Genomic DNA, 13764 nt, shown 5'->3' with positions numbered 1-13764 from the left:
TGTACTCCGCGAAGCTGATCCATGTGGCCCATTGTTCTGTTCAATGTTACGAATCGGAAACTACAATATGTTCTGGAAACTTCCAAAAAGACTGATTGTTTTCATACGGTATTAAGGCTGATTGTAACAAACTTGGAAAAAAAATTGCCAGAAAGTGGTTTAACACAGATGAAAACTTCGTATTCAGAAAATAAGCATGTAGTGAGGCTAACGAGAATTCTTGACTTGTAATGTTCTTTATTTTTCCTTGTTGTCCCATGTTGTCTAAAGAAAATATTCAAATGTATTCAAATTTTATATGCCTTCTGGCCCGCGAGATTCATCTTAATACGAGGTGCGGCCCTCGGGTAAAAAAAGATTGGGCACCACTGGTTTAACTCAATGGTGCCTAACCTTTTTTTTACCCGAGAGCTACACCTGATATTATGTTGAATCTCGCGGACAAGAGCACAGGAAAACGGAACACAAAAACGGTAAGAAAACAATAAACCCAGAATCATTGTTATCCTTACTAAATGCTTATTTTATTATTATAAAGTTTTCATCCTTTTTTTAGAAACCAATTTCTGTATATTTGGCACAGAACAAAGTTTTCAATTCGTAACAAAGGACAATTCGTAACAACGGGCCACATGAATCAGCTTCGCGGCTCTATAGGGCCAACAGGCAGTTGGTTAGGCTCCATTGGTTTGAGTGAAAAATCACATTGATTAGTACTGACCAGAAGACTGATATGAAGAGTAGCTTTGGTAAGGTTAAGGCCAGTTGCAACCAAAACCAGTCTCTGATGATCCAAGCAACTGCAGGCAAACTGATGAAGGCTAAGCACCAGCCGAAGTTAATAGCCACGCCAACCATGGATCGAAAACGAGGACTCACCATTTCCATCACTGAATTGAACACATATATTTTTAATAATTAATTTTATACCACAATAAAATACTTAATTAGGCGGTAAAAGTTCTACTGATTTACTGAAAGTTAGAATAATAGGTAAATAAGTTAGCCCAGATAGAAACTTACAATTTTCAGTTTTCAACAGATATCTAATGGTCTACTGAAGTGAAACTTTTAGGAAGTTCTGTTCATTTCATACTTTATTAAATTCTAACCAATTGCAACCTTTTATATGAAAAAAAAAAACTTTCTGACCATGGAAACAGCTGTTTAAGAAAATATACGACTCTGAAAGCAAAATTTCCCTTCCGTATACTTATAAACAAATAAATAAAGTGTGGTGAAATTTTCAAAGTAATAGGTAGATTTTTAGAAAAAGGAATATGTGGTTGTAAAATAGACGTTTTGAGAAAATCGCGTTTAAAAGTAAAATTGTATGTACATTTTAATGCATCTCTGCACCATTAATATTAAAATTGGGTTACTTTTCAATCTACATAGAAACATGAATTTGACGTCGCTTTGAATCTCTTGATTTAAATATTTTGAATGTATAAAAATTGAAAAATTATTAATATTTTTTAGGGTACCAACTCCCCTTAAAAATTGCTTCTGAAGTGCTAACTGACCATCTCTCATTTTGGAAATCTAAGGTTGCACAATAAGATGAAAAGTTTTTGAGGTTTCAGTTTTAATGGAAAACTTAATTAAGGTGAAGAAGTGAGAAAATAATTAGGAACAGCTAATGCACTAAAACTTATGATTAGGGCCGGATCTAAGGAGAGAAAACTTGTCCCAGGTGGCAACTCTTAGGGAGTGTCAAATTTACACTATGTCTGCGTTTTTTTTCGTTGAAACTGTAAAAACTTGTAGGAAGATGGGTTAGGGCGGCAAATTCAAGATTTGCTCCGCTACTGTCCAACCACGGATTGCATGGAATTTTCAAACATTCAGATAAGACGAATCTATGTGAATAAGGGAGAAAAGTAAAAATTTGATGCGCGCATTCCGCTCATTGGAATGAGACTCTGCTTCTGCAAAATCTGACATCGCTAAAAAATAATAGATTCGTACATTTCCGGCTGTAAAACGGATGTTTGTCTTTCCATACAATCCGTGGTCAGACAGTAGTAAGAATCGAAGATCCGTCTCCGCTTAATGATGAAAACAGTTACAATATTTTTCCTCCCAATACATGTTTCTGCTTCAGTAATATGAATTTTAACATTATAAAAAAAGTTTGGTGTCTAATTTCAAAAACCTTGCTTACGTATAACGAAAGAAACAGTATAGAATCCAGCTCCACCAACTGCGGTAAAAAATCTCAAAATGGCAAACATAGGAAAAGATGGCGCAAATGCTGATAGCAGTCCAGCGGATACGTTCATCACGTAAGAAAAAACCAATGTAGGCTTTCGTCCAATGCTGAAAGATATAAAATATACACATAGTGTTTTAAAACGTTCACTGACAGACAACAAATATAAATTATTTTTTGTACGCAAAATAACTTTCCTTGAAACAGCAGAGTTCTTTGGAGCAACTTTAAAGCCCAAAAATATGTAATTTGAAAATGTGATTTTTTTTTTTAAGTTTCTGTTTAGGAATAATGTTTTTCATGAAATCAATGCATAAAGACTACCGGCTTGTGAGGTAAAGCCGCACTTTTTTTTTCAGTGGTATAAAAAATCCCGTGGTGCACCCAAAGTAAAACAAATCATGCTGTGCTACTTAATAATAAATATATAACATATTTACTTGAAGGAAAACCATATGAAAAAATGATTAACATTTTAAAAGATTTTTACTTCCTTTTACAAAAAAGGAAGTATTGTATTCGCGAAAAAAATTTCACTCAAAAATCGGCCTTAATTTCCATTTTGCTCACCCCCGAATGAATGTTGAGGTTTTTTTTCGACTCGACCACACGTGGAAAAGTGCCTAAGAACGTATAGAACCGCGAAATATCCATTTTGAAGATTCCCGAGTTAATTGCAACGAGTTTTCTCGTGACGTCTGTATGTACGTATGTATGTATGTGCGAATGTATGTCGCATGACTCAAGAACGGTATGTTCTAGAAAGTTGAAATTTGGTACGTAGACTCCTAGTGGGATCTAGTTGTGCACCTGCCCTTTTGGTTGCATTCAGGTGTTTCAAAAGCGGTCTTTTGCCCTTTTTTGGGGGAAAACCATTGTTAATTTCGATGTAAACGCAAGTGGTGTTATAATTTGGCGGACACTTGGCGATATATCGCCAGTCTTTTGTTTGCCAAGTTTTGTCGCCAACTTGGTGATTTTTTTTAAAAATCTGGTTTCAATTTGACCACTGTTGGTGATATTTAGAGAGTAAACTATTGAGTCACATTAAAATTGCCAGTAATGGGGAAATGACATTAAATTGGTGTAAAAGGAAGTCATGTGATGCACACATCAGCTCGTTTTCTAAAGCATTTAACTGCAACCCGTCGCTCCTAATGTTTGGGATTAGACGCCGCACTTATGCGGGAGTTATACTGCACCTGGCATAAGAACAGAATGAAGTAAAAAGCAAAAATATTTATGTCTGAAACATTATTATTTGTTCAGTAAAAACGAAATGAAATCCAAAATGTTTTACTGTAATGAACTTGATACTGTTTGAACATCCATTAAAGTTATATCAAAGTTATATTTTAATAATAATATTACGTAAAAACTGTTGTTGAAACATATGTCGATAGATTGTGAATAACGAGCTGACGTGTGAGTCACATGACTTCCTTTTACTCCAATTTAATGTCATTTCCCCATTACTGGCAATTTTAATGTGACTCAATAGTTTACTCTCTAAATATCACCAACAATGGTCAAATTGAAACAGTTAAAAAAAATCGCCAAATTTGTCGCCAAGTTAGCGACAAAACTTGGTGACCCAAAGCCTGGCGATATATCGCCAAGTGCCCGCCAAATAATAGCACCACTTGAGTTTACATCAAAATTAACAATGATTTCCCCCCAAAAAGGTGCAAAAGACCCCTTTAGAAACACCCGAATGCGACCAAAAGGGGAGGTGCTCAACAAGATCCCACTAGGAGTCTACGTACCAAATTTCAATTTTCTGGGACTTACCGTTCTTGAGTTATGCGACATACATACGCACATACATACATACATACGTACATACAGACGTCACGAGAAAACTCGTTGTAATTAACTCGAGAATCGTCAAAATGGATATTTCGCATGTCTGTACGTTCTTAGGCACTTATCCACGAGTGGTCGAGTCGAAAAAAAGCTCATCATTCATACGGGAGTGAGTAAAATGGAAATTAAGGTCGATTTTTGAGTGAAAATTTTTTCCCGAATGCAATACTTCCTTTTTTGTAAAAAGAAAGTAAAAATGTGTCAAATATTTCTACACCTTGAAACAACAACTACCGCAGTGTCAGATTTTGACAAAATTTAATTTGTGATAGAAATCTATCCACGAAGTAGTGAATTTTTCAGTGCAAACTGATATTTTGACATTATTGGGTGCTGTTGCTCCAAAGTACAGGTTTATATACCAGATTTTTGAAAAATGTCATTATTTTTTTTTATTTAAGCTTTCTTTTTGAAGAAGAATGTTTCATACCTATCAGAGAGTTGTCCAAAGACCAGCACAGCAATGAGGTAACCTACATTGTATATGGACATTGAGAAAGATATTAACCAATCTCTGTCACAGACCAAATCCCACTGCAACATAAAAATTCATGTAGGATTTTAAAAAATAATCAACAAAAAGTAAATGATTTAAAGGAACCAGAAAAGAAATTGAATTTGAAAAACAAAAATTAAAATAATAATTATAATAATAATAAATTTAAAAAAATAATAAAAAACCATAAAATAAATGTGAACGGTATCGCTGAACTATCAATACCAATTTCTTTTTTGCACAAATTTATGTAAGATAGAGGAATTTACGAAGGCAAAACTCTTGAATCAGCAAAAAACAAGTTCATAAACTGCCAAGAAAGAGATTTAACGCTCTTTATTCGAAACATTCGATTCCGAGTCATAACTGACTACAACTGTATTATGTCGAGGGATCTGCATACTAAGTGCCTTGCCTCCATTATTTTTTATACCGATAGATGGCAGCACCACCACCGGATCCAACAGTTAATGAGAATTTTGAACTAATCCAGGAGCTAATAGCTACCTGAAATTAGCACCCCCAGAGGTATCGTTTCACTTGGAGGACATTGAGACCACGAGCATATTTAACGTCGCCCAGTCCCCTTTAATGACGACGGTGGGTCTTCGACCATCGAGGTTCGAACTCTGGACCCTCCGGCCCCGAATCCGACACTCTACCGATCGGGCTACCACGGCCATTCGAAACATTATTAGTTTCTGAATAAAAAGAGTTTTTCAGTTTTCATCATGAAAATTTAGACGAGCCTGATATCTAGTAAAACTAAAAAAAAGCTTAATTTTTTTTCAATGAATGCCCGATACAATTTTTTTGATACAAAAATACCATTATGAGAAAAATATATTTACATACAACTTTTTTACGTGCCGACTGAGTGGTGTAGTACTCAGGCGTTGACTTCTTAAGCCCATGATTGCGGGCTCAAACCCGGCTCTAGTCTGGATTTTCAAGATGCAGAAAACTGTTAGAACCCAGATCGCATGATTTTTCAGCATCCCGTCTCAAAACCCCGTGAGTGTATATTTGGCTAGGGAACTCTCGGTTGAGTTAATTCCGAGAGCAGTTATGTATGGTGACAGCACGGGTGCCTCCATCTGGTGGGAAACTGAATGTCAAAATTATCACGGTAATAGCATCCGTCGATAGTGGTGCCACATGGAAGAATGGTTGCCTGCCCGTCTCTGGCTAATGCACTAGGTTTGAAAACGGAGAGGTGCTAATTTGTAGTCCCATCTTTTTTTACGTAGTTCCCACCATTAACAAGGAACGTTTTCTATGATCCAGTTCAGTTTTTTGCCTTGTCTAGTGGTCAGAGAAGTCTGACTGCGACAGGAAGGTCCGGGTTCGAATCCCGGCTCGAGAATGGACGTACTTCCTCTCTCTTGTCCTTTCTTTGTGTGAATGTGCTGTGCTGTGAATGGTTGCCTACCCTATAAACGGCTCCATGTGGCATGTGTGTACTGTAGAAGTCGGACTTCTCACCAAATTACGGTACAGTTGGAAAAGTGAAGCAGCGCACCACAAGTTGCCAGCCTAGCTGGCACACGACAACAACAACAAGAGTTCAGTTTTTTTATTCAGAACTCGATATTGATATTCACCAGACTATTAATATATACGAATCTGTCAGCTTCAATGTTTATTTATATTGACATAGTACTATTTCACATACTTTAAGGGATTCTGAAAATGCTTTCGCAAAACACAGAGGCTAAAATATACTTCATAGTTTTTTATACCATTCACTTTATAGGCATAGCTAATAAATCCTTATGGATTTCTTAGTTATGTCTCTATTTATTCTTCAACTAGTGAATCAATCATACTTAAACTCAAATGACTTTTTAACCTAATTACGTGGGTTAATCCAAAAGTAAGGTTCCCACCAATTTTACCAATATGCAGCATTGTCTATTCTCATTAAAATTTACATCGTTGGAAAGAAAAAACGTTTCACTATTTTTATTATTAATTGCCATCTTTTTCTTTGCATTATTGTCGACGGTTCCCTAACTTCTGTATCGAATGTCACAGAATTCCACGGCTAATCCGTTGAGAAAGCGTTTCACCCCTTTTTTGACTTCGTCATCGCCCCGGAAACGTTGGCTATCAAAGTGTTCCTTAAACTTAGGAAACAAGTGGTAATCACTAAACTCTAGCTCCGAACTGCAATCAAGAACGGAATGGTTTGTTGACTGTCATGTTCCACCCTGGCGGTGGAATTCTGTGACACTCGATACAGAAGTTTTAGGGCACCGTCGACAATAATGCACAGAAAAAGATGGCGATTATGTATAAAAATAGAGAAACGTTTCTTTCCAACGATGCAAATTTCAACGAAAATAGACAGTGATATATATGTGTAAAATTGATGGGAACCATACTTTTGAATCGACACTAGTATTATTCAATGAATTCGTGATGTATTAATGAGAAGCGAAATTGATAGCTTCGAATGTTTTCAAATTTCAGTGTTTCAAATGTGCGTAGATTCATCGTGTATTACATTGGCATAAGATTCGAAAACACTCTTTTGTGCAAACACAGGCCCAATCGTTTTGATTAATAAACAACAGATGGCTTTGTGATTTTTATTTATGAATGAGCCCCTTCATACCACATTCCCTTCAGATTTGTTAGGGATTCATGCGGTAGTAGATTGCTCCATTTGACTATCAGCAGAACTATTGTCCAACCACGGATTGCATGGAATTTTCAAATGTTTAGATAAGACGAATCTATGTGAATAAGGGTGAAAAGTAAAAATTTAATGCTGGTATTCCGCTCATTTGAATGAGACTCAACTTCTGCAAAAGCTGACATCGGTAAAAAATAATAGTTTCGTCCATTTCCGGCTGTAAAATGGATGCTTGTCTTTCCATACAATCCGTGGTCAGACTATAGTAGAGCTGCTACAGGCGTCCTACGATTTCGACATAGGTTGGTATAGTTCGACTATAGTTGGAAACAAGTTGTGCACAATGCTGATGATTATCCTAAAGTGCGTTTCTCAAACTGTGTTCCAGGCAAGCTCACTCTTACCATGAAGATTACACAAGGGTTCCATGAAACTTGCATTTTTTTCTTTCTTTTTTTTTCAAAACATTCAAATTAGTCACTTAAAAAATAAGGTTTGAGTGAAGTGTTTAATGGGTATTTTCCGAATGAAAGGCTGAGAAAATATTTATAGTGGATTACAAGGCCATTTATTGTCAATGTATGGCCTTCAATTATATCAGCTCTAAAATATGACTCTTTTATTGAATTCACACTTGATCATTCTTCGCACCAGAAATTTAAAATGATGCCATTCAGTGAAATTCTGGTGCAATTTAAAAGATGAATGTTCTAAAATTGTCACGAAATTTCTTGTTCGCATTTTTACTATTTGCAACTACGTTTTTATTCTCAACTAAACTAAATATCCCCATAGACTTAGTGCTGGATCAGACCTGAGAATGAAATTTTCATCCAGAAAACCTCTTATTAAAGATATACTGCCATAGTAAAAATAAGTACCACTTATATCATTAAAATTAAAACTTTAAATTTTCGTTTGAAACGATTAGTATATGTTAAGAGAAATTTGTGTTAATTTTTAAATTACTTTTTTTAAGTCAAAAAATAAAGGTGGCTCTGTGGTAGAAGCTCTGTTTTCTAAGCCAGAGGCCGTGTGTTCGATTCCAGCCGGTGCCCTGGATGTTATTTCCTTTTATTGTGGTGTAAATATTTCCTGTGTGTGTTCGGAAGCAAGGCGCTTTATACGTAATCCTTTATGTATGTGAAGCTGTTAGGCTTCTGTATAAATGAATAAATATTGAAAATAAACCATCCCTTGTATGTTGCATGCAAACTATACTGTTGAAGAAAAAGCAGGGGTTCCACGAAAAAAGTCGACATTCAAAAGGATTCCACTTGTAAGACAAAATAAGAAACGTTGTCTTAAAGGATCATAAAACTCGGTCGCATGTATCACAATTCATTCTAAATAAATTGTTAAAACAGTTAAAGTTACAACTTCCAATCCTCGTACAGGGACGGATACAAGGAAATGGCGGTGGGGGCGATAGCCCCTCCCTTGAGGGACTCTCCACCGGTAGTTTTTCGAAAATGAAGTTCAAAAAATGCAAATTTTGACAAGTTTCATTGATGTTGTGAGGAGGGAGGTTTGGATTAGGGACCCTATCCCCCGAAACAGTTTCGGAATTCAAGTCGAAAACCTTTGTGATCAATATTTTAAAATCAGTTTACATAGTAAAAAGTAAGTAGTAAAAATTAAAATTGCCCCTCCCTTAAAAAAGTCTGTATCCGTCCTTGCTCGTACATTTAGGTTAATTGATTCAGCTCACCTCATCTATAATGGTAGACTGGTAGAATGTGCTGTTGTACTCCCAAGAAGTGCACTTCAGTATGTCGCTTTCGACCAGGCTGGCGTTGTCCGGGAGGCGCCAGTATGGTTTTGTGTAACATCGACTATCCAGCCCTAGATCCGGAGGCGGCGCACTGAAATTTCGCCACTCTTCGACTTCCACCTGAAGTAAGTGGTCTGGCCTAGCACACCTAGAAAAATTTTACAGTTTTGCTGATGAAAAACTCCACTAAATTATACATAAAATACACCGCCAGCTCAGTTATTCCATCTGAGGACTGCAGTTTCGTGCTTTTTAGCACTCATCAGCCCGGAATAGGAAGCGACTGAGCTAGAGGCGGAAAACCTCTTAAAGGAGCCAAGGGAACCAAACAAACTGGTAGCTAATGTAAAATTAGCACATCAGATGAGTGACCGCAGCAGTGGTGCGGTTCAACTCAAAGATTGAAGGCGAGGCAGGTATTTTTGAAGTAAGTTTACCGCCCTAAGCCAGGGATAAGGCAGAAATACATAAACTACACCGCCAGCTCAGTTGTTCCATCTGAGGACTGCAGTTTCGTGCTTTTTAATACTCATCAGCCCGGAATAGAAATAATCTAAAAAGCACGAAACTGCGGTCCTCGGATGGAATAACTGATCTGGTGGTGTAGTTTATGTATTTCTGCCTTAGCCCAGGCTTAGGGCGGTAAACTTACTTCAAAAATCCACTAAATTGTGTCCTATCAAAATGAATCTACCGTGTAAGCAGACATAAAGGAATCTAATGATAAAGAAGCAAAACTATAACGAAAGCATATACATTAATACGTTTTTTCAGGCTTTGATTCTAATCCGCCAGCTTTTCGTGTAACAGAAATGACGTAGTAGTTTTGTGTGTGACAAAAAGTAGCATGAACGCTCTTCTCGCTTTTTTTCTTTCTCGTTGTCCGAGGTTGCGTGTACTACATTGAGACGGCGTGCTGATCACTGTTGGTTACCGGCAGAAGATCTGTTGAAACGTATGTGTACAACCAACGCATTTAGAGCATTATCTAGTGCAGTGGTGCACAACCTTTTTCCACCCGAGAGCCACACCTCATATTAAAATTTGAATCTATTTAAAATTTTTCAAAGTAACGCGGGAAAACATAGTAAAGGAAGGAAAGATATTTAAAACCTATATATCTAGTGCTATCGTTGTTTATAATCTTATTTTATTCATTAAAATGTACAATTTTGTTGTGAATATGCCTGAAAGGTCTTGGCTAAGACTTCATCCGGGGCACGAAGGACTGGGGCTTTTAAACAATGAAATCGTGCCTAAGTGTTCATTCATTGGTCGATGTACCCTATCATATTGAGATATTATATTGATTTATAGTTAAAGAGAGATATTGAAGTTATATTTCTACGAAAGAGATAAAGAGATGATATCACAAGTGTGCTTAAATACTCAAGAGCCAAAACATTATGACCACCCCTACATTTTGCAATGAACTCGCCTGGATGACGTGGAAGGCACGTGATCAGGTGGAAGTGGTATTTAACTGCTGCTGGAGAGTCTAATAAAGAATCATTCTTTCACTTACTTTTCTGTGTGTGATGGGAAAGGCTGCGGATCTAAACGACTTTGATAGAGGGCAGATTGTAATGGTTCAAGGCTTAGAACAAGTATTTCAGAAAATGCACGACTCGTGGGTTGTTCGCGACCTACAGTTGTTAGTACTTATGCAAATTGGATAAATGACGGTGAAACCAGCAGTAGACGACATGGTATTGGACGTCCACACGCTATCGAAGAAAAAGGTCGTCGGAGACTGTCTCGCGTAGTGAAGCAAAACCGGAGCCAGACAGTGACTCAGCTGACATCCCAATACAATGCAGAGCCAAGTAGAACAGTATCAGAGCACACTGTTCAGCGAACACTGTTGGATATGGGGCTACGCAGCAAACGTCCCACTCGTGTGCCTTTTGCAACATTCAAACAGCGTCCGCACATCACGTTCGCCACGTCAAGCGGACACCCTTACGTTTTCCGAACAGGGGGAAGCATTCATACATTCGAACGCGCGTAAAGCACATGTCGATACTCTCACCCAATAGCGAGACCACGCTCATCTCGTGGAGACCAATGAAATGCGACTCCCAATTCTACGGACGTCAGAGCCGTCAGATATCTGGCTTCTAGGCACGTTGACGGGTCCCGCACAATACGGCTTGCTGTCATGGCAACGCCGACCGAAAACTGGTTTTAGGGAGAAAAGTATACGTCGGTGACGGATGTGCGGACGCAATGTGAATGTTGCATTTGCTGACCAAGCGTCACCGCCAACTGCGCCTGTGCTGGGCCCGGGGACATCGCGACTGATCCATGGATCAGTGGGAGAGTTTCCTGGTCAGATGAATCACGTTTTATCATGCATCATGGCGATCGCCGTGTCAGGATACGCCGTCTTCCGGGCGAACAGTTGCTCCCTCAATGTACAGTAGGTCATACTGTGACGGTGGTGGCGGAATTGTTTTGGGGGACGTTCTCTTGGGCGTCTCTGGGACCCATGGTTGTGGTAGAGCAGACCCTGAATGCCACAGGGTATCTGAACATCATTGCGGACCAGTTGCACCATTTACATGGCCTCTGTTTTTCCAGCTGGAAATGGAATATTCCAACAGGACAACGCCCCGTGTCACAAGGCTAAAATTGTGTTGGAGTGGTGCGAGGAACATGATGCTGAATTCCAGTTAATGTCCTGGCCGCCTAACTCACCAAATCTCAATCCGATAGAACACATTTGGGATGTAATGGGACGGCAGCTCAGAGTTCAAAGACCACCAATTTGCAATATCTCGGATTTGCGTAACAATTGCTTAAACATCTGGTACAATCTGTCTCCGGCCATCTACCAAGGATTTGTGGTATCGATACCAATGCGGGTTGAAGCTGTGTTGCGCGCCAAAGGTGGGCCAACTCGTTATTGACAGGCGGTCATAATGTTTTTACTCTTGAGTGTATGTTCCAAATGTTTTACTCAACACGTTACAATAAAATAATAGATAAGTATGCTTTGGTGCACAAAAACTATTTTATATAAATTATGATAGGATTTTTTAACCCATTAATGAGTTTTAACTTCAGCAAGTTAAGTATAAAAAGTTAGAAAACCGCTGGTGTAGTTTACGGTCAGGAAAAGTTGTTTAATTATACAAGGATGGGCACCCTGAACTTAAATTTTTGGGAGGGTGAAAATTCTTAATTTGCCGAATGGAACTCCAAATTTTTCCGAATGATGATAATTCGCTGAATGATAATAATTTTGCCGAATGGAACTCCAAATTTCGTCCAATGATGATAATTTTCCTGAACAGAACTCCAAACTTTGCAGAATGATGAGAACATTCGTCGAATAGGGACATTTATTGGAGGTCGTAGTGCCGTCCTCCTGTGACCTCCCGTGTATGTAACTCACAACTTACCAGAATTCTACTCCGCTAGGTGCCATAAATGTCATTTGAAGGTTATGCCATGCGGATGGAATGGATGCAAGGAATAATAATACAAAAATGTCTCTCTGCCAGGGCCCGTAACCGCCGATTACATTGCTCACTTCGAGGTTTTCTTCGTCCGGTTTGAAACCAGGTTCCTTTTTCGGTTCCTTCTGGACGGATTTCACAGAGGTAGTGTCTTCATCGGGTTTCGATGTCCAGCGGATGGAGTTCACAGATTGAGAATCTTCATTTCGTTTGGCCCACATCATTGTAATTCTCAAGAATGTCTTCCTCTTAAAAAAAATTGTGCGTCAAGTCATCAGGAGTTTTGCCTCAAATTTCGGCAGTCACATGAATCTGAGAGAAAATAAAATGTCGTTAGAAGTGAAGAAAAAAACATTTATTTTCATATACGTACTTTATATTGGACTGTACTTACGTATTGTTAAAAAATTTAAAGATGGCTGAACCCCTAAAGGTGGTGTTTTTTTTTTTTTTCGATTTACTAACATCTCGTGGGGTCCATTTTGCATAAACTGAGAAGTTAACTAAAGTTTTTTGAAACTACAAAACCTGGTTTAACTTGTTTTAAAACATAGAAACCATAAACTAATAATAAGACTCTTATTATTAGTATATAGTAGAAACAGAAAATTAACTCATGTGTTAAATACTGCTTGCACGGCACATACTTAAAAAAATCAGGCCGAGCCTATTTGAAAACCTGAAATAAGTTCAGCCTTGAAATTAATTTGTTAACTTTATTAACAATCAACTTAGGGCCGTGGTAGCCCGATCGGTAGAGTGTCGGATTCGGGGCCGGAGGGTCCCGAGTTCGAACCTCGATGGTCGAAGATCCACCGCCGTCATTAAAGGGGACTGGGCGACGTTAAATATGCTCTTGGTCTCAATGTCCTACAAGTGAAACGATACCTCTGGGGGTGCTAGCACCAGGTACCTATTAGCTCCTGGTCTAGTTCTAAATTCTCATTGACTGTTCGATCCGGTGATGTTGCTGCCATCTATCGGTATAGAAAATAATGGAGGCAAGGCACTTAGTATGCAGTCCTCGACATAAATACAGTTGTAGTCAGTTGTGACTCGGAATCGAAATCGAAAACAATCAACTTCATAATTACTTTTTTCATTTTTCTGTTCGGCAACGGTTAAAAAGTTTGTTCCATCAATCACCAACCAACGATGAAGCCGGAAGCATTCGCCGGAAGTTGCACCGATGTATCCAAAATTTTTAGCTTCTCGTTAAAAACCTTGAGATACATTTTGATTCAAAACTTTGCATTATTGAATCTCAATTGGTAGTTGACTAAAACATAGATCGTGTTGCTATTTTAT

The 13764-nt window shown here is 38.2% G+C and overlaps 1 protein-coding gene across 1 annotated transcript in view; it reads right to left on the bottom strand.

Annotated features, from left to right (window-relative positions):
• The window catches only part of LOC129227847 (organic cation transporter protein-like), a 41107-nt gene that overhangs the window by 9465 nt on the left and 17878 nt on the right, over positions 1-13764 (bottom strand). The window contains exons 2-6 of the mRNA XM_054862465.1: positions 12400-12768; positions 8930-9140; positions 4512-4615; positions 2168-2322; positions 722-890 (exon numbers count right to left, since the gene is read on the bottom strand). Coding sequence (XP_054718440.1) covers positions 722-890; positions 2168-2322; positions 4512-4615; positions 8930-9140; positions 12400-12680 — 920 coding nt within the window. The 5' untranslated portion in view covers positions 12681-12768. The remainder of the gene's footprint in view (positions 1-721; positions 891-2167; positions 2323-4511; positions 4616-8929; positions 9141-12399; positions 12769-13764) is intronic.

This window comes from Uloborus diversus, chromosome 8 (genome assembly GCF_026930045.1).
Source record: "Uloborus diversus isolate 005 chromosome 8, Udiv.v.3.1, whole genome shotgun sequence".
In the NCBI taxonomy this organism is placed as follows: domain Eukaryota; kingdom Metazoa; phylum Arthropoda; class Arachnida; order Araneae; family Uloboridae; genus Uloborus; species Uloborus diversus.
This window is presented reverse-complemented; position numbering and strand designations above follow the sequence as displayed.